This window comes from Platichthys flesus, chromosome 9 (genome assembly GCF_949316205.1).
Source record: "Platichthys flesus chromosome 9, fPlaFle2.1, whole genome shotgun sequence".
Lineage (NCBI taxonomy): Eukaryota > Metazoa > Chordata > Actinopteri > Pleuronectiformes > Pleuronectidae > Platichthys > Platichthys flesus.
In genome coordinates, this window is record NC_084953.1 from 23418170 (window position 1) to 23441222 (window position 23053).

Here is a 23053-nt window from a genome sequence, read left to right on the forward strand (position 1 = left end):
CGGCAGTGAGCGCCACTAGTGGAGATTCAGGGCATTGCAGTTCTTCACTGCATGAAGCTCTTGAGTTGTCACCACCGACTCTGGATAAGTTTCCATGAGGCGTTGCTCCCTGTAACTTCACCAATACTGACCGCAGACCAGCCCACTCTGAACCAGAGTCACCCTCTCCACCCTCCCACCGGCAACGTGGCAACACTCGATGTGTTTTCTTCTCATCTTTCACAAATCCGAGGAGACGAATTTCCACGTATTCAAGAAATCAATGAGTAATGTGTGTTATTACTTATTATATTTAGCCTGAGGACTGATTCAATCTTTTTCTGCTGATCTTGGACTACAGCTGTCAAACTCCTCAGGGCGGGCTCCTGTGTTTACTTTCACAGAGGAGAGAGAGAGAAAGAGAAAGAGAGAGAGAGAGAGAGAGATAGAGAGAGAGATAGAGAGAGAGAGAGAGGTTTGATACACGCTGCAAACATAACGGACATAGAGAAGCACTTTACACACATTCAGACTCTTAATGGTGCAGATTTTTCAACTCTTTCTTTTCTGTTACTTGTATGATTCACAGTCTGATTTGGGCTGGTGTCTCTGCAGTAACTACGCTTAGTTATGGATCACAGTCTTCGGTGAACTTTATCCTCTTGTTATCAAGCTGACCTGTTATCAGCTCATGGTGTGTGAGCTCCCAGTGAAATGATGTGGCAGTTGCAGCTGTACTTTGACTGCGTCTGAGCTGTAAGTACCCAAACAAACACAAAATTCATTTTCTGTTTGTCGATTTTAGTTTTGGAATAACATCTGCTCACTCCTCAGGTGTTCCAACAGCAGGAGTAAACCCATCATGGATCACAGAGGTCACCCCTGGCCTGACCCCGGCCATCAGTACCCCCACAGGACTAAAGACAGAGAGGACTACAGCAGGTACCCCCAGCAGGAGTGGGACCAGAGCTGTCCAACTCCAGACCCCAGAGAGAGGGACAGACCCTGGGCTCATCCCGATGCCCGCTACAGTCCTCACTACGCCAGTCCTCCTGTCAGACCTGAGCAGTATCCCTCCAACTACCAGCAGTATGCCTACGGCCATGGGCGAGCAGACCACCAAAGACCCCAGTCCAGGTGTGTACGCATGCTCTTTCTATACAGACTTATTAATGGTCTGTGGTTGCAAAAGCTTAGAATCAAGTACATAACCGTTCATGTTCTCCTTCCTGCCATCGATACTAACTGCTAACTTCCATTTAATCTATACAAATCTGAAGTTCTATCGATCTGTATTTGATCACCTTCTTTATGATGGAAGGATTAACTGGAACAAATGCATTGATGTAACTAGAGGCCCTTTATTGACAGACATGGGTATGACTATCCACCACACAGCCACTGGGACTACAGAGACAACTATGGTTATTACGATCAGGACTACTACAGAGGACAGCATGGTCGACAAGGTACAGCCACACAAAACAAAACCTGTGGGAAAGCCAAACTTTAATTAGCAATGTAAAACACCCTTGGTAACACACGTCTTGGTAAAAACAAATAAAATAGGACTGTTCTGGTTTGTTTATCTTCTCTTTAAGATGCTGCCCAGCGGACTCCCCAAGAATCAAGGAGAGCAGATGGTTATCATGACAGAAACTACAAGCAGGAACACTCAGGGAGCTCCTACTTAGAGGACAACAGGTGAGGAGCAGTGTTAATTATATATATATATATTGTGTATATATATATATCGAGCCCATGAACTGAAAGATGAACTGAAACAATTAGTCAATAAATCAAGAAATCAATAAGCAGAAAACAAATACAACTTGTTGTTCAAGTCATATATTAAATAATTTCATAATTTATTTGTCATTTAAAGATTTTCCTGGCTTCAGCTGTTTATGAACAACTCAAAAATCAAAATCCAAAATCTTTTTTGGCTATTTACCATTTCTATAAAGTTGCATTAATGGTTTGTCAATAATAATAAAATTAATAATGATAACTTTATTTACAGAGCACTTTTCAAAATCTAAGATACAAAGTACTTCCACGGACACTACTGATGTGTACCAGCTGGATCTGGTGGAATGAGCTTGGACTGATTCTGACAGAGTAAAGTCTGGGGGGTTCGTGCAATGGAGAAAAGGTGGAAAGTGTCCAGTTGAATTAAACCTGAAGAAAGATATATATGACCAGAAGTGGGTACCTTCAGCTTTCTGTGAGGAGTCTTTGTGTTTGATCAGACTGTCGATGCTTCTGCTTCATGATGATGACCGAAGTCTTCTGCTTGTTGCTGCTTGCTGCAACCATGAAAAGGTTATAAGAAAATGGGCTCCTGGGTGCTGACATGTTCAATGTCCCCCCACCCAGAGATTCAGAGAGTTGTCTTTTGGATTGTTCCCCTTCTTTGGTCACTTTTATGTCACTGTGGTGGTTTTTTGTGTCTCTTTGTAAACATTTCTTACTTTCTGACCCTGTTCACAACTAGGAAGAACAGGCATTTTGGGTGAGAGCTCTAAGTACGACTGGCATTAGACTGAGACTCCACTTGTGTCTTTATGTGGAAGTAAACATTGACATCATTGCTCTTTACAAAGACCAAATGGGATGTTATTTTTGCTAGTTTGAAAATGAGATATGGTGTCATTCAAGGAGCTGGGCAACTAGACACACAGTGATCAACGCACTGAGCACAATTCCTCAACGGACTAAGAATTGACCTCTTTGAAATAGTCAAAGAAAAGATAATTAATGAAGTAATGGTATTAATATTGTGGTGTTGGTCCAAACTTCTACTTAGAGCTGCCTACTTGTGATCGGATCATCCAAGATGGATGTTAATACCTGGTCCGAACGAGACCTCCTGTATCGTGTGGTCAAATTGTGTCTTGTGGTTATTTTGTGCTTCTTCGTCTTCGTTGTTTTGCATATCTTTGTAGTTGCTTGTGTCTCATTCTTGTCATCTTCTTTTTCTTTGTGGTTACTTTGAAGCTCTTTACAGTTGTGTGATTGACTTCCTGACAGGGAATGTTAATACTCACTTCATACAGAAGTTTGGCTCAAGGGTCCCAGGGACCCAAGAGGTCATGTGGCCCTTCAAAATCTCTGTGCCTTTTTGCAGTAACAGAAAGCACAAGAATGTAGATGCATGAACATTGAACATACTGTATATTTCCTTCAGGTATGCCCACTTGAGAGACAACTCCCAGCGTCACATCAATAACTATGAAGAAACTCCTTCCAGGGAGAATGAAGAAGTTTCCTCTTATCACCTGGGGACATTAGAAAGTTCTAAAACCTCAGGGTTGTCTTCCAGCTGCTATGAACTGAGTCAATACATTGATGGAAGTGAACACAGCGACTCTGTGCCACCGACTGTTCACGCCTCTGATGAAGGTGAGGGTGCAGTTAAAGGTGTTTTCTCTCAGGTTCATTTCTTTATCATGACACATGTCCTGTTATGTATCATATGTCTCCTCAGACCATGGAGCCGTACATCAGACGTCAGCTCCTCTGAAGTACTCGGTCCCTCACGCTGTGGTCAGCTTCGGACCTGCAGGACAGCTGATTCGAGTCGCTCCGGGCTTTTCCACACAGAAGAACTTCAGTCAGCTGGAAATCCACAGCCTGGAAGTATGTTTAACACGAGTCTGCAGTCGTAACATTATTACATTTTTTTCATACACACATAAGTACTGTTTTTTCCAATAATATAATGGTGGATATTTTTTTTTTGTGTTCACAGGTTATTCTGAGTGAGACACAGGAACAGCAGGAGATGAGAAACTTCCCTGGTCCCTTAACTAGGTAATCCGTTTTTTAATTTGAGGCGTAATTCTGATTAAACATTTGATGCCATCTTCTCTGCCATGTTCTGTTGAATGAAAAACCTGAAATAGACTCGTAAGCCTTAAAAGTTCATATTTAACATAAATATTGTATGAATTAGATTTTTTTTGTCATGTTTCTACAGGGAAGATTTGCACAAAGTAGATGCTATGGATTTTGCCCAGAAGGAAGCAGGAGCTTGTATTAGGGATGAAAAACTGCAGGACAAGAGCTCTGCTGCCCTCTTGTGGAATCTGCTGATACTGCTCTGCAGACAGAATGGAGTAAGAGAATCATGATTTTTAACAAGCTAACCTCTTTAACTATAACCTTAAAGCAATATCAATATAACTGAATAAATGTTCTTTGACAATTCAGCAAATAGTGGGATCAGATATTGCAGAGTTGCTGATGCAGGGCTCACGTTCAGATGGAAGCTGGGAGATAGAAGCCCCCACGCTCATTGACTTCAGTGAGGGCACGGCTGCAGAAGCGCCACCTCAAACAGGAGATGACCTGCTCATGGGATCCTGCAGCTTCAGCTCTGAGACCTCGGAGAAGGCCCTGCACAGTTACACTGAGCTGCTGCTGGCTGGAAGAAAGAAGGTTTCTGACACTATGCCTTATCATCTCATTGTTCCTCCTTATGGCAGAACATAAACTGCGGCTGTGGCTGAGGGGTAGAGTGGTCGTCCTCCAACCTGAAGGTCGGCGGTCCGATCCCCAGTCTGACCCATCTGCATGCCGAAGTGTCCTTGGGCAAGATGCTGAACCCTGAATGGCCCCCCATAGAATAACAAAGTGCTTCTAATAGATGCACTGTATGAATGGGTGAATGTAGAACTGTACTGTCAAGCGCTTTGAGTGGTCATCAAGACTAGAAAAGAGCTATATAAATACAAAACCATTTGCCATTCAAATCTAATACAGGATGTGAATACGTGTTTTAATTCTTATGACCATATAATACCATTTATCCAGCTGTTACTCACTATCATCCAATTAAAATACCTCTACTAAGGCTATAAAAATGAGGAGTGAGTGGTGACAGCTATACAATTGATCTGAAAGCTAAAACCACAAGTAACATTTGAAAGGCCATCACTGATACAGCACACACTAACATAAATGAACACTGTGTGCCGTACATGCACGTCACACTGAGCTGAGATCTGAGTGTTTGTCGCCTCACTCTTACCCATGTGGTTCCCAGGAGGCCTTGGAGTCAGCTATGAGCAGCGGCCTGTGGGGGCATGCACTTTTTCTGGCCAGCAAAATGGACAGCAGGTCCTACACCAGCGTGCTGAACAGGTGAGAGAAGCATATGAGACATGACAGCTTTCTTATGTCTACTTCGAACTTGTGCTACAGCTACAAGCAAACGTGGACAGTGTAACAGTCAAAGCTGTATTTGGAGAATTCTTCAGTTTCAAAGTGCGTGGCTGTGAGGCTGTCAGTGTCACTCTGCGACAGACTTTTGATCCAGACTGAAATAAACTATTGGATTGATTGTCATAAGATTCTGTGCAGAGGATGATTTTACTGTCTCCTAGTGATCATGACTTTACCTTTAGTGCCACCAGCAGGTGATCGTGTTTAAAATCTACTGGATTCCAAACAGACATGGGATTATTCCCAGCAGGTTTGAATTTAGATACTAAAAAACGAATCTCATCTCAGATGGTTTACCGTGGAATTCTCCTGCCATAGGTCAATCACTTTTTTTTTTTATGACTGTTATGATATGATGACCTTCCCATCAGCCTTAACTGCACATACAGTTCTATCTAGCGCATGTTATCATGCTGAACTAAAATAGTGCACTTGGTAAATCTGCTTAGTATCAGCATGTTAGTACATTCACTGCCTTCATATCATGCTGCTGTTAGCATTTAACTCAGAGCAGCAGACTCACAGAGCTTCTAGCATGGCTCTCTACTTTAAGTTTTGTTCATTCATGGAAATTTAAATGATTATTGCATTTTTAATGCAAAATATATTGAAGATTTTAATAAACTTTTTGATATATAATTGCGCCTTCTGTTAATATTTATGCAATCAACAGATTGATATGCAATCTCACACATTGATATACTTGTGACATGTGTAGCACACAGCAAAGAACATGACAAGACATCTACTCTGTGCAACAAGTCTAATGGCTTTCCCACAGGGCTGTGTCCAAAAATAAAGTACCTGATTTAGACTTTGAGGACGTTAATTACTGTACCGGAAACAAGAAGAGATCAAATGTGTGGAACACTTTGAACCGACCTCATATTTGTTTCATTCTCAAAGAAAGCTAAAGCAGGAAATCTGTGTTCTTTTTTTATATTATTGCATAAGATAATTGTATGTCAATCAGTGTTACGGAGCTGCTTTCAATAATGAAATGAGTGTACTTAAGGATGTGATTTATTATTGATTTATCAGTGGTAATCCATTTGTGAATCCACTTGCACCTTGTTTTTAGGAGTTTATGTTGCCGTCATCCTCGGTAAGCACTCGCGTGACAGCACATAACAGAGACCATTAACACTCCTTCATACCGTAAATCACCTGGCTAGACACATTTAGTAGGAATTAAAGCCTTTTAATATCTACTCACCAAAGTCAGAGCAATCCTTTATTTTCAAAGGCTTGTGCTGACTGAGGGCTCTGTCTTTAATAGGGAGAATTCAGTAAATTTGCACTTAATATGATCTGTTTTTCAAGTTACCCAGACTATTTTGGTATCAGCAACATGTCCCAGGGGAGCCGGTGTCAGGGTGTCAGTAGAGGAATGTGTGGGGGAGGTTTGGCCGTCATTTGATTTGTGATTGACATAGGGGGCAGAATTTGAGCCGTAAGGATGGTGCATTACCTCTGTACAGACTGGCAGTAGGGATGGCCTTTAAATGTAATGTGTCGTTTTAGAGCAGTGGCTCTGCTGCCAGTGTGTAATAAAGCCTTGGCTGCTCTGTTGGCAGGTTTACAGGCCAGCTAACGGCCAGTGATCCCCTCCAGACTCTCTTCCAGCTGCTGTCTGGGAGAATCCCTGCGGTTGCCACGGTAAAACATCATTTAAACGCTCACACAAGCCCATCATCAAATTTTAAGTCAATGTATTCAACTGTTACATACCTTGTTAGCGGATAACAATTTTGATATTGAGTCTCTCTGCCCAGTGCTGTGGAAATGAAAAACGAGGAGACTGGAGGCCACATCTGGCCGTCATGCTCTCCAATGAGACGGGAGATCCAGCTGTCCAGCGGAAGGCCATCATCACCACAGGAGACACACTGGGTATAGAGTTGCTCTGACTGACACGTTGGTAATGCTGTTTCTCGTCAGGACATAAGACATGATTGTCTTGTGAATCTCTTCGGCGTACAGCTTCCAGACGCCTCCTGCACGCCGCCCACGTGTGCTACCTGACAGCCGGCGTTCCCTTTGGGGCGTTCACACAGAAGGCAGAGAGACTGGTGCTTCTGGGCAGCAGCCATAGGTGAGCTGCTCTTGTTCTTTGATGCTACATCAGTTGTCAGTTTCTAGTAGTCAAAAGTGTAATGTTCCTTTCCTCTCCTTTCCTCAGGCAACCATTTGAATACTTTGCCACAAACTCAGCCATCCAGTGCACCGAGTTGTACGAATATTGCCTGACTCTTGGAGAAAAAAGTTTTTCAATACCGTCCTTTCAGGTAACCTCCACCCTTTCACATCAGGTCTCACGTACTGTCTTCTATAAAAAAATTTACTGGTCCATGCATTGGATTTTAAAGTGTATGTGATGCTGAATGTGACTGTGCGGTGAATCAGGTGTATAAGTTCCTCTATGCCAGTCGACTGCTGGATTGTGGACTTGCCTCTCAGGCCTTCCATTACTGTGAGGTGGTTGGCCATGCAATCCTCCGACAGAGGGAGCCTTTCTTTGTGCTGACTGGGGAGGTTATTAAGGTATACTGTATATACTCAAGTGTTTTACACATTTGAACACATATGATTCAGTGCATATCTATCAACTAAATATGGATGTATGTTCTCTCCTGCAGTTGGCAGACAGACTTAGACACACTGAGGGTCAGTTCAGTGAGGGAGGTGTTAGTGCAGCTGGGCAGGAACCTGATTGGCTGAGACAGATGCGTGCTAGGCACCACAGCTTACAGGTGATTTGCTGTCTCTTTTCCTTTCACTTCACATATGTGTTTTTCAGACATGTCCTGCAGAGGACTCTCTGGAGAATTGAGTCTGGACTCTCTCCTTTTGATTATGCTGTGGAGATCATGTGATTTTGTTTACATCACATCGAGGTGTCGACTCTTATCAACACAGTCTATCTTGACGTGATGAGGTGTGAGAGCCTCTTCGCTGGTTCCACGTGTGTCGCTCTGCAATGCTAACATTGCTTACAGCTGCTACACAGCTGTATGGTATCGCTGCTATGGTTGGTATGCGAGCAAGCTGATGTTAGTAGTTAACTTGCACCACTGTGGGTAGGTTCATCTTCACTTGCTCGGACACTAAAACTACCTGTTATTTTGCTCAGACCGGGAGTTACGACTGCACTGAAACATACCAGCCAGAACCTGAGGTATGTGCTTTGGCCCATGATGATAGCGAAGTGTACTCAGGTAATTCCAAGTCCCTCCATTACCTTGAATGATCTTCTGTGTGGCCTTTTTTCCATAAGTGAAAAGCTACTTATGTTTCTTGTTTCTTTCTTTTTTCTCAGGATTGGACGACCTAAACCGTGACATTCTGAGCCCTGAGCCTGAACTCCTTTACTACAGAGGCAATGAGGATCAAGAAAGCCTCCTGAATCAAACTGAAGCAAGCACTGAGGAAATGTTATCATCATACATCACAGGAGCTCAGCACTGGTAAAAAAAATTCAGCAACACTGTTACTGATCATGTGATCCTTTCCAATAAGTCTCTGTTATGTGACCATCCTCTGTGTTGCTCCGTCTAGGCCAGGAGCCAGTCCTCCGCTTCCAGTCACCATGGTCAATGCTCCCCCACTGTCCAAAGTGGCCCAGAGTCAAGACTTCAGTTATCATAACACAGATAGTGCTGAAGTCAGAAGTGCCTTGACACATTGTCCACCGAGTGATGTGCCTTCAGCAGGAGGGGGTGAGAATCTAGAATCCATTCATTCCTTTCTCTATGAAGAAATTTACTGTTACAAGGAGTCAGCTTGTGTGATATATTTATATCATTGCTCCTACAGGGGCCTGGTCTTTCTCTGGAACAGGCAAGGTGATTAATGTTATCATTTACAAAAATAAAGGATGTCTCTGGATTTATTTATGTTGCAAACATTTTTATTTTCACTCAAACCTCAATGCTCCGTTTGTGGAGAGCATTGTGAAATGCTTCCAGAAGGTTACCTGAATACCTGTATTTGCCCTTTCAGATGCCCGAGGCTGACATCAGTCACCAGGGGTATGACCAGCAGAGAACACAAGAACGTTTCAAGCCCTCTGAGCAGACGAACCAGCCCCGGGAACAGGTGGGTGGATCCCCTGGTATACTGACACAAACCACAAACTGTTAAACCACATTAGAGTCACCTGACATCAGTAATTTCGTCTTTGTTTAATATGCAGGGCACCAAGGTGGGGTGGTTCAGTGGCTGGTTTAAATCCAAACCAAATGATGTCCAAAAGGAGAGTTCAGAGCAGAGGAGCACAGCTCAGATGGTGGGATTCAAGGAGATGTATTATACCTTTCAGTTACAATCAAGCTTTAAATTCAGTGATATAAGAAATGTTTTTTTAAAACATATTTTTAGGAGCAACCACCCACCACTGGACCACTCTGTCGTCCTCCACCTGCTGCGATGGTCTCTCTCAACACGTTTCCATCCCAGCCCTCTTCTGCTGCGATCAATCCCTTCTCAAGGAAAGCAGGTGAGATATGTCAACCCATTCTTTGTCAATTATCATGCCATAAATAAAGAATGCCCAGCTCCACATTCTTCTCTGATGTGGGATTTCTGAGGTCACTGACATGAAGCTGCGTCCCTCCTCTGTCGCTGCCATTAACACATTTGCTGACCAGCATGTTCAGTGCATATTTTTAGGATTTAAATTAATCTAGAGATTTGGCTGCCACTACATTTGATCTATAATTTGTTTTTTTTATAAATAAGTTTGACACAGCAGGTCAGCAGCTGGGGTAGGAACCATGGGAAGACCACTATTCTACATCTCAGGTAAACTAAGCATCATTCGGATAAACACATATGTATCATCAGGCGTATTCAGACATGAACTCTGCAGAGTGTGCGCCGATTTGGATCCAGACTTTCTCCCCGGAGTTTGTCCGTTACACATGAATAACACAGCTGTAGATTCTCCGCTCAGACGTGATCACAACAGCACAGAAATCTCTGGAGCATTTAGGTGAGGGACAGCGGCATCTGCCCTTATCACCAAAGGCTCTCTGTTCAAGATTAAAAAGGCTATCAATATGCCCACTCGCTCGTGTTTATAACGCAGCAGGATCTCATGCTGTACTCTCACTCAAACCGACTCATTCAGACATTCTCAATAGTTTTTACGAGGGGGCTGGCAGTAAGAATATCCCAACACATCCGGAGCAACTCACTTGGACATTTGTGTTCTCGCATACAACTCCTCCGCAGACTGTCCAGAGATTACCATATTCAGAGCTCAGTGCATGTCTGAAATCAGCTTTAATTAATGTTTTTATTTATACATTAAATACCTTTAATCTTTATGTTTTGCAGGAGCAGTGACTGCAAAGGGAGGCTCTCACACCATCAGTGAATAAAAGTCTTATAAGGGAAATACCTGAGTTCAGAAGAACAGCATGAAAGTCAATTCCACTCATTACTGCCCACATTTCTTTTTAAGGATGTTCTTTCCAACCCCCACAGCTTGCTCACCATCATGTGGCATATTAGATACGGAAATACTCTGAAGGTACTGGCACAGCAACTCGTATTACAGAGACTGAAGCAGCTGAGGAGGGCTTCCCAAAAGCTGACAGTGGGGAAATTACCAATGATTGCAGGACATGCTGGATGAAAGGGATACCTTAATTAATCTTAGTAACTGTGTCTGCATAAGGCAGCACTGAGGAGAGCTTTAATGTGGTGGTATGTATGTAACTGCCCACTGAGTATCAGTGTCATCAGACTCTCACAGCTCACATCTCTTTGAAATGATTATCCTTAACACCGTAAATGCTTAAATAGAATACCTATGAGCTAAATTAAAGTTATCTTCAATAGTACATCATTCTCATTCTATCTCATCTTTTTTTATGGTAAAATATTAAACACAATTTAGCTGTGCATGAAAAAACACATTAAAACAGAATAAATGTAATATAATGCTGTGATCATTTATTGGCTGGACAGAAGAAGAGTTTGTAGTCTGATTGACGAGTAAATCATTGCACAATGTGAGCAATATAGTTTTAGATATAATAATATATAGTACATATCTTTAAAGATTGTAAGAGCATGTTGGCATGCTGCCAGATCGGATGACACCACATGGTTGAGGGGGGATGGGGGACCAAGGTAAAGAACTCTGCTAGTTTACAGCCCTGTTATAATAATGTGCTTGGCGACAAATCTACTGGAGGCTCTTTATATGTATATAGAGCCCATACAGCAGTAATATATAATTTTATACCATTTTTTGAATACCCTGTCACCTTGAAAACATGTTTTGATGTAATTGAGATGTGAGTTTTTTTTACCACCTTCATATGACTTTGTGCCTTATGTATTATACCTGAATGCTTTTTGCATATCTGAAACAGCACATGAACAGTCTCGATTATAAATCTATTATATATATATATATAAATATATCTGTGTAGTTCTGTCTTTTTTGTTGACACACCACTCTGGGAACAGCTTATTAAAAGTCCCATGTTGAATAAATGTGGCTTGCAATGAAATAGCTGGGATTCCAGGTGGGGCCTTTTACTTAATGTAGAGCAGGTGACAACCTGGCAGAGGCCGTCTCCTTTTTCGATTAGCTTGCAGTTGCCAAATCGGAGTGCGACACACTGGCTGAGTGTCCAGCACACAGGCCTCCGGCGTTTGAGCGACAACTTACTGCCTGCCAATTGCATATCAGAACATAAACACAGTCAGGATAGAAAGCATTATGAAAGACTGCGTCAAGTGGCATCCCAATCTCCCCAAAGACTTAAAGCGATATGGACCCTGTCTTTATTTTGAAAATAATTACTTGTCAAGTATTATTCAAATTTTTTACTTTTTCGGTGTTTATAGGATGGCCCTGAAGTGCAAATCATAACGGCAAATAACAAAATACGAAAATAAATTACAAAACTCACAGGGCAAATTACTGCAATTGCCTATAGCATATTACAACATGCAGAAAAGAAAGCACACACAACAACAAATCACAAAACATGTGACAGTGTGTCCCTCTAATCCGCAACAAGCCTTTTAGATAGCACTACCCTTTTTATAGGACTGTCATTGTGTTTTTTTCCATTTGCTTTGTAATTTATAATTTTTTGTTGTGTTTTCTTATATGATGTTTTGTTTTGTGATTAGCATTCCAGGGCCCTCGTATCATGAATATGTTGGTCCAGGTTTTAAATGATTCTTCAAAAAGTAAGACATTGGCCTCATTTTATTGAAAGTCGCCTTCATAGTAAAAATTTGGACAACAGGATTACAAAGTTGGTTCGCTTGAATCAAATGGAGCCTGAGCTTCTGCTAAAACCTTTAAACCAGACATACACTTGTCTTGTGTGGGGCAATATAGTTAGAAAGAACCAGTTTTAGAGCTGCCATAAAATGCACAGAGAGTCTTCAGAAAAGTTTTGAAAGCACATTTGCGAAATTTGATTTACAAGTCATTGTAACGGGTGCTTTTAGTGTACTTACAAAACCATAGAAAATAATGTCATTATAACATTAAAAAAAACTGATTTATTAACACAAATTTGCAGGTTTATCTGAAAGTGATCTGCTAGCTGCCAAGAAGAGTAGACTGCGAGTCAGTCGCAGCTGTCAATCGTGACGTTTCACCCAGTTTTTATTACATTAAATTACAAATTAAAACCAAACATCCCAGAAAAAATAGCACTTGACCAAACCTTTTTTTAGAAAATTATTCTTAGACCTGTATTTTAACTTTACAGTTTGGTCCATGTCCCATCCACTAACATGAATGAGGTGGGGTTTATAACCTTTCAGTCAGTAGTGGGCAATTGAGATGCCATGGTCATGTCAGCCCTCTTTATATGGTTTTTATGCAGTCTTGCCTGGTGGTGGGCAGGTGACAGGTTTACAGTGTTTATGGCATGTTGACGTCCTGATTAAAGCTCAGACTGACTACTGCAGTGGGATTAGACCTGCAGTGGATGTAATGAATGACAATTTAACCCATTGAGGACAAAAGCCAGATGTTATTGTATTTGTCCACTGTAAGTGCCTTTAAAAACAGTTTTGGGGTAATTTTCACTCACATTTTGATATAGCACAGAAACTCGTTAAATTACTACGTCTTATGGAACAAACCAAGCAAAAACGAAAAAATTATAAAACTTGAATAGAAAACACAAAACAAACCAAAATCTCCAGCATGACAAAGATGACAACATCAAACACTTGCTGTTTTCTTTACAATATACAGCAATACTTTCTTTACAACAACAACTATTGGATTCCTCTGCATGTGTTCTAACTAGATGTTCCTGATAAACTGGCACCTGAGAGAATATTGTCACTTTAAAGACCATCCAATGCTCTTGTAAGCACTTTCACGTCACCCAGCTGTCATCTCCAGTGTCAAGGCAGTGCTAATTTTTATCCTGTACCATACTCATGGTAACCCAGCACCGTGGGGAAAGAGGGTACATGAGTATTGAGTTTCAAAAGTCATTACAGCACAATGATTATATATAAATACCTTAACATAAATATACCAGTGTCCCATGACATGTAATGTGTCTGGAACTGAATATTTGAAATCAATAAAATGTTATAGTTGTAAATTAAGTTATTAGTACCAGCATGGTGAAGGATGTGAACAGTACCTTTCTTCAAACAGGCTCACACACTCTTGTCCCTGTGGCTCAGCATATGCTGTGCGAGCTTTGCCGCACACTGGAAAGATTTGTCACAGTCCACACAGACAAAGATTCTCCCAGCACACGTTTGCTCCTGGTGAAGCTTCAGTGTCTCAAGGTGGCAGAAGTTCTTGCTGCAGCCCGTGCAGCTGAGGGGTTTCTCTTTATTGTGCACGTACTGGTGACGGACGAGGCGGGACGCCATGGCAAACGCAACACCACACTCTGTGCACTTATAGGGCCGCGCGCCACTGTGGATGGCCTCGTGCTCTGTCAGATTGGAGGACTTTGTGAAGCACTTGGAACAAACCGTGCACACAAACGGACGAACCCCAGCATGGGTCTTGCGGTGCTCGGCCATGCGGCTGGGCAGGGCAAAGGCCTTCCCGCAGTCAGGGCAGGAGAAAGGCCTTTCGCCCAAGTGCTTGCGCTCATGACGGTTCAGAGAGAGGGGCTTATTGAAGGTCTTGTCACAGTGGGTACACTGGAAGGGCTTGTTGTTGGTGTGCATGTTCCGCTCATGCTTGCGCAGGTCTGAGGAGCGAATAAAATCCTTGCCACAAGTGTCACAGACGTAGGGCTTCTCCCCGGTATGTGTGCGGATGTGCTTGCGGTAATCTGAGGACCAAATGTAGGTCTTGACGCAGAAGGGGCAGTGATATGGTCTTTCACCCGTGTGCAGACGCTTGTGCTGCTGCAGCGTGCCCTGATGGGAATAGGCCTTGCCACATATATCACACACATGCGGCTTGAGGCCAGTGTGTGTTTGTAAGTGGCTCTGCAGGTTGCATAGCTTCTTGAAGGCCCAGTGGCAGTGTGAACACTTGAAGGGACGGTGCTCTATGTCGACTTCGCCACGTTTTTTCATCGCTACCAGAAGTCGAGGGATCTTGTCTTTGTCGTGCTTTTTAAGTAATTTCTTAAGAGACGGACTATTCACATTCCTCTTTTTGGTCTTATTCCCTCCTCCGCCTGGAGAATATTCCTCAACATTCAGCTCCTTAAGCTTGGAGGCTCTCTGATTTCGCACTTGGTTGCTCCTGACGTATTTCGAGCAATTGTTTTGAGTAGCATCTAAATGCATGTCGCCAGGCCCATTTATTTTATTGTCATTGAGATATTTAGTGCACTGCGACAATGTTTCAGTGTTGTGGTCTTGGTCATCACAGATTCCAGTTTTGTCTCCTGGAGAAAGCTCAGCAAACTTCTCAGCAAGTGACCAGTTTGGTGTCTGAGGGTTCAGATACAGGATCTCAGTGTCAGTGCTCTCTGAGTTCACACTTGTGTCTCCAAGTGAAGGGTCACCATTCATGTTATGAGTGTTATTGACAATCTGTCCATCTGGGAGAAAATGTATGCCACAATGTCTTTTATGATATTTCCTTTCTTCCCCCTTTTCAACCGCCGTCCTGGCAGACGTGTTTTCAGCCATGGTCACTTTTAAAGTGGGGCATGAAATCATCTGCATGTGTTTCCAGCTGTACAGTGATTTCCTGACACAATTCTTCCTTTAATACGACCTAAAAATTAGAATACATAAATCTTACTAGCGTATAATTCAAGTAGGCTAAAGGATTTACTCACATGCAAACCTTTTATCAATGGTACCACACAGATAGCATTACATCCTACACATGACCTTGCATTCACTTGACACCTTGAGTCCTAGTCTCCAAAATTATTGCATATATTTCCATATCGATAGAACTCACTGAATCAACTTCATAAATTGTTTTTCAACCCTGAATTTCTGAAAACAGTTTTATAGAGCTTCTTACCCTGCGGTCTCCTCCAGAGCAAGCAGAGTCCAGGAGATGCCAGAGATATACTAATGCCAGGGTCTAGTGTAACTGTGTGGGAAATGTGCAGCAGTGTTAATGGGCGGAGTTTGGCAGCAGCCGTTTCTGAGGGTCAGCATCTATCGTGCAAGTCAGCAGCAGCAGTGATTTCTTCACGACTGGCCGCTCAGCTTACCCTCCACTGGCTCAGTTTACCACCCGTTTGTGTCCAGCTGGTAGAGTGAGATACTCAGACAGTGTCAGAGTGTCTGAAGATATTTACTCTAATTTTACTAAATTAGATACTGTTGAATTCAAAACTTTGTGCTTATATAATTTGTAGTCTTATGAAACCATTTGTTTATACAACTGAATAGCCTTCTTGAGTCTATGACAAACACGCTCATGTTCACATTTTTGAGAAAATCGACACAGTTGGCCTGGCATTCATTAAAAAAAAGGAAAAATGTAGAGCTTTTATCTCGAGAAACAGCAGGCTATAACATTTGTGTAGCAAAGCGGTAAATGAAAGGTTGCCCACAACGCCACCTGAGGAATTTCACCTCAGGAATAAACTATTGATAATATGTGCAACAGCACAGGTTCGTTGGAATCACTTGGGGCATGAGACGTGTTTAAATCAATAATAAATCAACTTTAATAAACACAAATTCACATCGTCAAAACACAAAACAAACCTCACACTTGAGTTAAAAATAAGTAACTAACTGGACAGGGCTGTGACTTACCACGGCGACGAGAACCAAACAAAAAGGGGAAGGGACTAATAAAACAAACCACCCGTGACACAGCACACCAAACAAAACGGGTTGTGAAGAACTCCCTCCACCAGGAAGTGGGTCGCCGCCTCCGGGCCACAGCACCTGACCACAACAAAAATACTATTAAAACAAGTCAAGGGTTAAAACACTTTTGAACAAACAAACAACAAAATAACACATACAAACACAATAAAACTAAGTTAAATGCAACTATAAAATATGGAAGTCCCCCTGGACGTGTTCCCTCCACGTGCCGTGAAGGCGTAGCGTGGGGTATAGATCAAGGGTGTTGGTTCACAAGGACACGGAGTTGGTCAATTCATGAAATAGTTTCTGTGATATTAAAATCAACAATAATAAACCAGAGTTTCAGTAGATGAACCCCAAATTCAAGGGGTGCCAGAACAGCAGGTTCCAGTTCTTTGTACACGGGGCTGCAGGGCACCGATGAGGGGGCAGGACCTCAACCACCGTGTCAGGCCAAGGCGGTGTCTCCGTAACCCGGAGGGAGGGAGATTTGTTAGCCGCCGCTTAGTCCTGTAGCATTAGCTGTAAGGTGGAATCAGTGTCAGCTATGGCATGATAGAAGTAAGGGTTGCAGACAACGTAACTCACCCCGCTGGCGCGCGCTACCGCACTCGTCTTCCCTGGTGGAGCGACTCCACGCTTAATGCCAGTCCGGCAATGTGACAAGTCAAGTGTGCCGACCAAGGTCCCGGAACGAAACAACAGCGCCAGGGAGACGCGAGTACGAGTGGGCTGCTGCCTTAAATAGAGGCCGACAGCGCCCCCCTTGACGGGGAGGGCGCATGCAGGCACAGCGCCCCCAGTGGCAGGGAGGGCACCCGCATCTGGCCACATTTATCCCCCCCTTTTTGCATCGTCGGCCCGACGATGGCCAGAAAAATCAAATTAACACCAAGGCCTAAAAATGGCCAACTGGGCATTGGACATCGGGCCTAGGGGTATATTGTTTTCCTGAGGTTGTAGGTCAACAGGGCAAGGAAGATGGTGGACATTTGAGTGATGCCCTGCCGTGGACCGAGCAGATCGGTGCAGGGCCAACTGACCGTGATCTAGCTGCTCGGCTAGGAACCCTAAGGGAGCTGATAGGGAAGGAGGCAAATAAGCAAGAGGTGTTGAGATACTGGGCGTGTTCTCCAATGGGATCAGGACAGGAGGGCTTTCCAGACGCCTGGTACGTGGAACCACCGCAGACTGTGGACAAAGGGTTTCCTGAAACAAAACCCACAAGTCTCCGGCATTAGAGGACTCATCATCCCGTACGGCCAAGGACGGTGGAGAGGGCAGGTTAGATGGAGAATTTGCAACCTCATGCGGGACCACGGCCTTGACCATGTCCCGATGTACGCGTTTAACCTTCTGCGGGTCATTCACAGGGGTAACTGTGTACACTGCTCCATCACCGCAGGGAGCCTTCACAACCTGATGGACCTGGGCATTCCAAAGGTCATGGATTTTATGTCGCCCTCTAACACCGTGGTCCCTCAGGTACACTAATTGGCCTACTGTGAAAGGTAGATCTCGGACCTGCTGATCATGCCGCGATTTTCTTTTACTAGCAGCAGCCAACAACCGTTCACGGGCACCCTCGAAAGCAACTCTGAGTCGAGCTTGGTGTTCGACCACCCAGTCCTGCACCCCGCCAGGTACTGGGTCTTGAACTCGACCCAAAAGGAAGTCCACAGGAAGCCGAGGTTCCTGCCCAAACATTAGAAGGAACGGCGACTCACCAGTGCCCTGATGAGGTGTGGTGTTATAGCAAAACAGCACCTGGGAGAGACAGGAGGCCCAATCCCGTTTTCGTGAAACTGGCAGGGTACGAAGAAGGTTATGAAGAGTTCTATTAAACCGCTCGCATTGGCCGTTACCCGCAGGGTGGTATGGGGTAGTACGGGATTTGGTGACCCCGTACAACGAGCAGAGCTGGTGAATCAAAGAACTCTCAAAATTCCTTCCTTGGTCCGAGTGGAGGCGGCCTGGAACACCGAACTTATAAAACCACTCCTGAACTAAGACCTGAGCCACAGTGGAGGCTCGTTGATCCCGTGTAGGGATCGCAACAGTAAATTTACTAAACACGTCTGTCATTACTAAGACATTTTCTAAACCGTTCCGGGAAGGTTCCAATAATGTGAAATCGATGGCCACGATCTCATTGGGTCGGGAGGCAAGCAGGTGGCCCATAAAACTATGTGGCACATGCCCTGAGTCCTTAGCGACTTGGCAGCGCTCACACTGTTGAACCCAATTCTTAATGTCCGAAGACATTCCTGGCCAATAACAGCGTTGTCTGACCAATTCTGTAGTTCGCTCGATGCCCTGGTGGCCGTGCTCTTGGTGAAGCTGGTTCAAAGTCTCCCGCTTGAGAACTGCAGGTAATATTAATTGGAGAGACTCCTCTCCTCCGTCTGAGCGGAAGACTCGGCGGAGCAGAACCCCGTCTTTCTCCACCAAGCGGTCCCATTGGCGCAGAATTGCCATGACTGGCTTGGGCAAATGTTGCCGTTCAGCCGAGGTGGGCGGCGCTTTACGTCGCCAAAACACAAACACGCTTTTTAGAAATGGATCATCCTCCTGTAAGGAGCGGAGATCAGCTGCAGAGTGTGATGGAAGAACTGAGACTAGGGACTGAGTGGCGGACAACCCCGGATCTGTTAGTGGCACTTGCTGAAAGGCTAGGGGGACTGAAGTGCCAGGCAAAACATGATCAAGTAAATTGGCGCCAGAAACATACTGTCGTGAAAGCGCATCAGCGTTCCTGTTGCTGCGACCTGAGCGATACTTGATGGTAAAGTTAAAGTCGGCCAATTGAGCGGCCCATCGTTGCTCTGTGGCCCCCAATTTTGCTGACTGGAGATAGCTCAACGGGTTGTTGTCGGTATAGACAATACACGTATGCCCCAACAAATACTCCCGGAACTTCTCCGTCATAGCCCACTTGAGTGCAAGGAATTCCAACTTCATGGAACTATAGTTTGTCATGTTGCGCTCAGGGGGTCGAAGGCCTCTGCTAGCATAGGCTACGGGTTTCACGCAATTGTCAGTCTCCTGTGAAAGTACAGCCCCAAGACCACTATAGCTGGCATCAATTTCTAAAATGAAAGGCTTTGTGAAGTCTGCATATACTAATACTGGGGACGAGACCAACTTTGCCTTTAAGGACTCAAAGCTCGCCTCACACTGAGGTGTCCACGCAGCACCTAAAGTTAGGCCTGGCCCCTTCCTGGATTTGGTACCTGCCAGCTCGGCCACAAGTTTATGCAGAGGGCCGGCCAGCTTTGCAAAGCCCTCTACAAAGCGACGGTAATAGCTAGCGAAACCCAAAAATGAGCGCAATTCTGATATGTGACGGGGGCGCTGCCACTTAGACACAGCCTCGATTTTCTTGGGATCGGTGGACACTCCCTGGCTTGTGATAACATGCCCCAAGTAACCGACCTCCCGTCTAAAGAATGCACACTTTTCGAGTTTCGCTTTTAGACCTTCCTTTTGGAGCCGATCAAGCACTATTTCCAGCCTCTGCAAATGTTGTTCCACAGAGGATGAGAAGACAATAATGTCATCCAGATACAGTAACAAGGACTGACCTTGTTCCTTACCAAACATTCTCTGCATCAGACGCTGGAAGGTGCTTGGGGCATTACACAAACCAAAAGGCATGCGATTAAACTCAAAAAGGCCAAATGGTGTACAAAATGCAGTTTTGGGTCGGTCTTGTTCCGTCATAGGGACCTGATTATAACCGCTGGCCAGATCGATGGTGGAAAACCAGCAAGCCCCAGATAGTGCATCCAAGCTCTCCTCGATACGAGGCAGAGGGAATGCATCCTTTCTGGTCTTACTGTTAAGGAGGCGATAGTCCACGCATAAGCGCAGGTTCCCATCCTTTTTCCGGGCTAATACTATGGGTGATGCATATGGACTACAGCTCTCCCTAATGACCCGGGACTCCAACAGTTGGTTAATGTGAGCCTTCACTTCTTCGTATTCTGAGGGAGGGATACGCCGATACCTCTGACGAACAGGAACCTCATCGAGCAGAGGTATGTCATGGGAGAGAAGGTTGGTGCAGCCCAAATCACCTTCATGGGTTGAAAAGACAGATTGATATTTTCCTATTAGGGAGTTTACATTGGCTTGCTCATGCTCAGACAATTCAGACAGATCTATTGAGGCTAACCTATCTGACACTGCGGGGGCAACTGTATGGGAAGAGACAGTTACTAACGTTGACCTCTCTTCAGTTACTCCTGGAGGCAGGCTGACAACCTGGGCAGCGTTTAAAACGCCCAAACTAGTCCGTGGGTAAAGGAGAATTTCAGTTGTCCCAACGTTGACAACTGGGACATACACTGTACCCCGGACAACCTGAATAAGGCAGGGTGACACTAGCAACCCGGCTGGTAAACCTGACTCAGGTTGCTCAAACAGAGCGCTTTGTCTAGTGAACTGTTCTGGACAGGTACCAGCAACTAGTTTCATCACTCCTCCAGGTATACGCACCGCTTGTTTGCCTCGGACTCTCACAATGCCAGTGTGGCCCCCTGGGGTCTGGGCGTCAGACTGATGGCACTGCTGCAGGGCCGCAATAACAGGACCAGGTGCCTGTGACACTGAAAGTGAATCAAAAAGAGAAGGCCCAAATGCACCGAAAAGCTCTCGATAGCATTTGCGTATCACGTTCATTCCCAAAATACCAGGGACAGAAGACGCAAAACCAGAGGGGTTTTTGACAACAAGAATCCCACAACGGGGCATCACCTTGCCACATAGTTCCACATCAAGCTCCAGATAGCCTATATATGGAATTGCTAAACCGTTCGCTGCTCGGAGCTGTAGCCAGTGACAAGACTGAAGGCGCTCGTGGCCCCAAGGTGCAAACTGCTCCAGAAAGAAGCTTTCAGTGACGGTGGACACCATGGAACCAGTGTCCACCAGGCATAAAGCAGTGACTCCTCCAATCAATACATTAATGTTTGGACATGCAGAAATTAAGTCAGCACCTACACTTTCCTGTGAGTCTGTGGGCTCCCCAACTGTGCTGTGACTCCGCAGCTCAGTGGGTTTCAGTTTTCCGATCGCCTAGTGAAATGGGACGGTGCGGTGGGGCGTGGGTTCGACCCAGCTGCTGAATTAGCAAGGCGTCGAAATGGAGCCCGCTCACCCTCACAATCCCGAGCAAAATGTCCAGGCTGCTGGCACCTTCTACAGATTAAAGGACCACTATTAAAAGTCTGACCTTGGGAGCGGGGGGCCTGTAGAGAGGCTACGGTCTGGGTGAGCTGGTTAAGCTGCTCCTGTTGATGCTTCATAAGGTCCATCAACTCACTCAACCCTGGCCCCGATGAAGTAACAGGAGGGGCAGTTTGAACGCGACCCTGCACTCCATATTGAAGACCATAAGCTGATGGCAAGGAGGAGCTACGCCCCCTATCCCCCCCTGGAAGACCTTCCCTCTCCCACCTAATTGCCTCACCACGAAGCTCCAACAAGGTGCCAGTAGGCTGGCGTCTAACCAGTTGCTTGAGTTCCCGGCGAAGGGAGCTATCGAGAACATGCTCCACAAACTGATCCCTGAGGAGGACATCAGAATTAGGCATCCCATCAGGTGCACACTGCTTAACCCGTGCCATTAAGGCCATGAGAGCTAAGGAAAACTCCTGCAACGTCTCTCCTTCGAGTTGGCGTCGAGAAAAGAAAGCCTGTTGTAATGTGACGTACGACTGAGCACAGCCATATAGCTCCTTTAATATAGCAAGAACCTGTACTGGGTCTCGCCGCTCTGCACTAGGGCGAAACTTAATTTCCTCCTTTGCCTCTCCCTCTAAATGATCAAACATAAAAAGGGCCTGGTCAGGAGCAAGAAGATGGCGAGCACGCACACATGCCTGTATCTCCTCTATCCACTCAGTTATTCCTAGGCCTGCCCTGCCATTGAACATGGGACACTTACGGTCTCTAGGAACCACAACCAGTCGCTCTGTGACAGCGGCGGCTATGTTTGGAGCCTGACTTGCTGCAGCAGAGGGAAAGAAAACAGCCTCACCGGGGTCCAACGGAGATGCAGCACGCGCCTGGCGAAGTAGCTCGTTGTCTGCCTTAAGCTGTGACACGGTCTCCCTAAGCTGTTGCATCTCCTCCTCCATGATGAAGTAAAGCTGCACCGAGGCCTGACAAAATGGCTCGTGGAATGAACTCAGACTAAAACACTGCTGTTCTGGCTTTAACACTGAATACACAACACTCAAACTATGAGAGGACGCCCATCAATAAATAGTTAAACACATTTACAGACCTTAAAGTAAAACACGTCTCTGCCCCTTTAGATGTGAAACCCTGCCAGCAACGCCAGAATGTAGCAAAGCGGTAAATGAAAGGTTGCCCACAACGCCACCTGAGGAATTTCACCTCAGGAATAAACTATTGATAATATGTGCAACAGCACAGGTTCGTTGGAATCACTTGGGGCATGAGACGTGTTTAAATCAATAATAAATCAACTTTAATAAACACAAATTCACATCGTCAAAACACAAAACAAACCTCACACTTGAGTTAAAAATAAGTAACTAACTGGACA

The 23053-nt window shown here is 44.7% G+C and overlaps 2 protein-coding genes across 5 annotated transcripts; one reads left to right on the plus strand and one right to left on the minus strand.

The window, feature by feature from the left end:
* Positions 1-114: 114 nt before the first annotated feature.
* sec16b (SEC16 homolog B, endoplasmic reticulum export factor) lies at positions 115-11643 on the plus strand. Of its 4 annotated transcripts, none has more exons than XM_062395451.1 (26): positions 115-266; positions 569-735; positions 814-1116; positions 1351-1448; positions 1581-1683; positions 3170-3384; positions 3470-3621; positions 3734-3795; positions 3962-4100; positions 4195-4422; positions 5030-5127; positions 6786-6867; positions 6984-7101; positions 7192-7303; positions 7391-7496; positions 7615-7752; positions 7848-7961; positions 8342-8426; positions 8528-8675; positions 8767-8927; positions 9025-9053; positions 9211-9306; positions 9404-9496; positions 9589-9706; positions 9949-10011; positions 10549-11643. In XM_062395451.1, the coding sequence occupies exons 3-25, from the start codon at positions 842-844 to the stop codon at positions 9951-9953; spliced, it is 2775 nt and encodes a 924-aa protein (XP_062251435.1). In that variant the 5' UTR covers positions 115-266; positions 569-735; positions 814-841; the 3' UTR covers positions 9954-10011; positions 10549-11643. The 4 variants fall into 4 exon arrangements, with proteins under 4 accessions (XP_062251435.1, XP_062251437.1, XP_062251436.1 ...); XM_062395450.1 differs by having other exon boundaries at positions 120-271; XM_062395452.1 differs by having other exon boundaries at positions 119-735; positions 1378-1448.
* Positions 11644-11662: 19 nt separating this feature from the next.
* Positions 11663-15399, minus strand: znf648 (zinc finger protein 648). Its single transcript, XM_062395463.1, has one exon. The coding sequence runs from the start codon at positions 15355-15357 to the stop codon at positions 13873-13875; it is 1485 nt and encodes a 494-aa protein (XP_062251447.1). The 5' UTR covers positions 15358-15399; the 3' UTR covers positions 11663-13872.
* Between the last annotated feature and the right edge of the window lie 7654 nt (positions 15400-23053).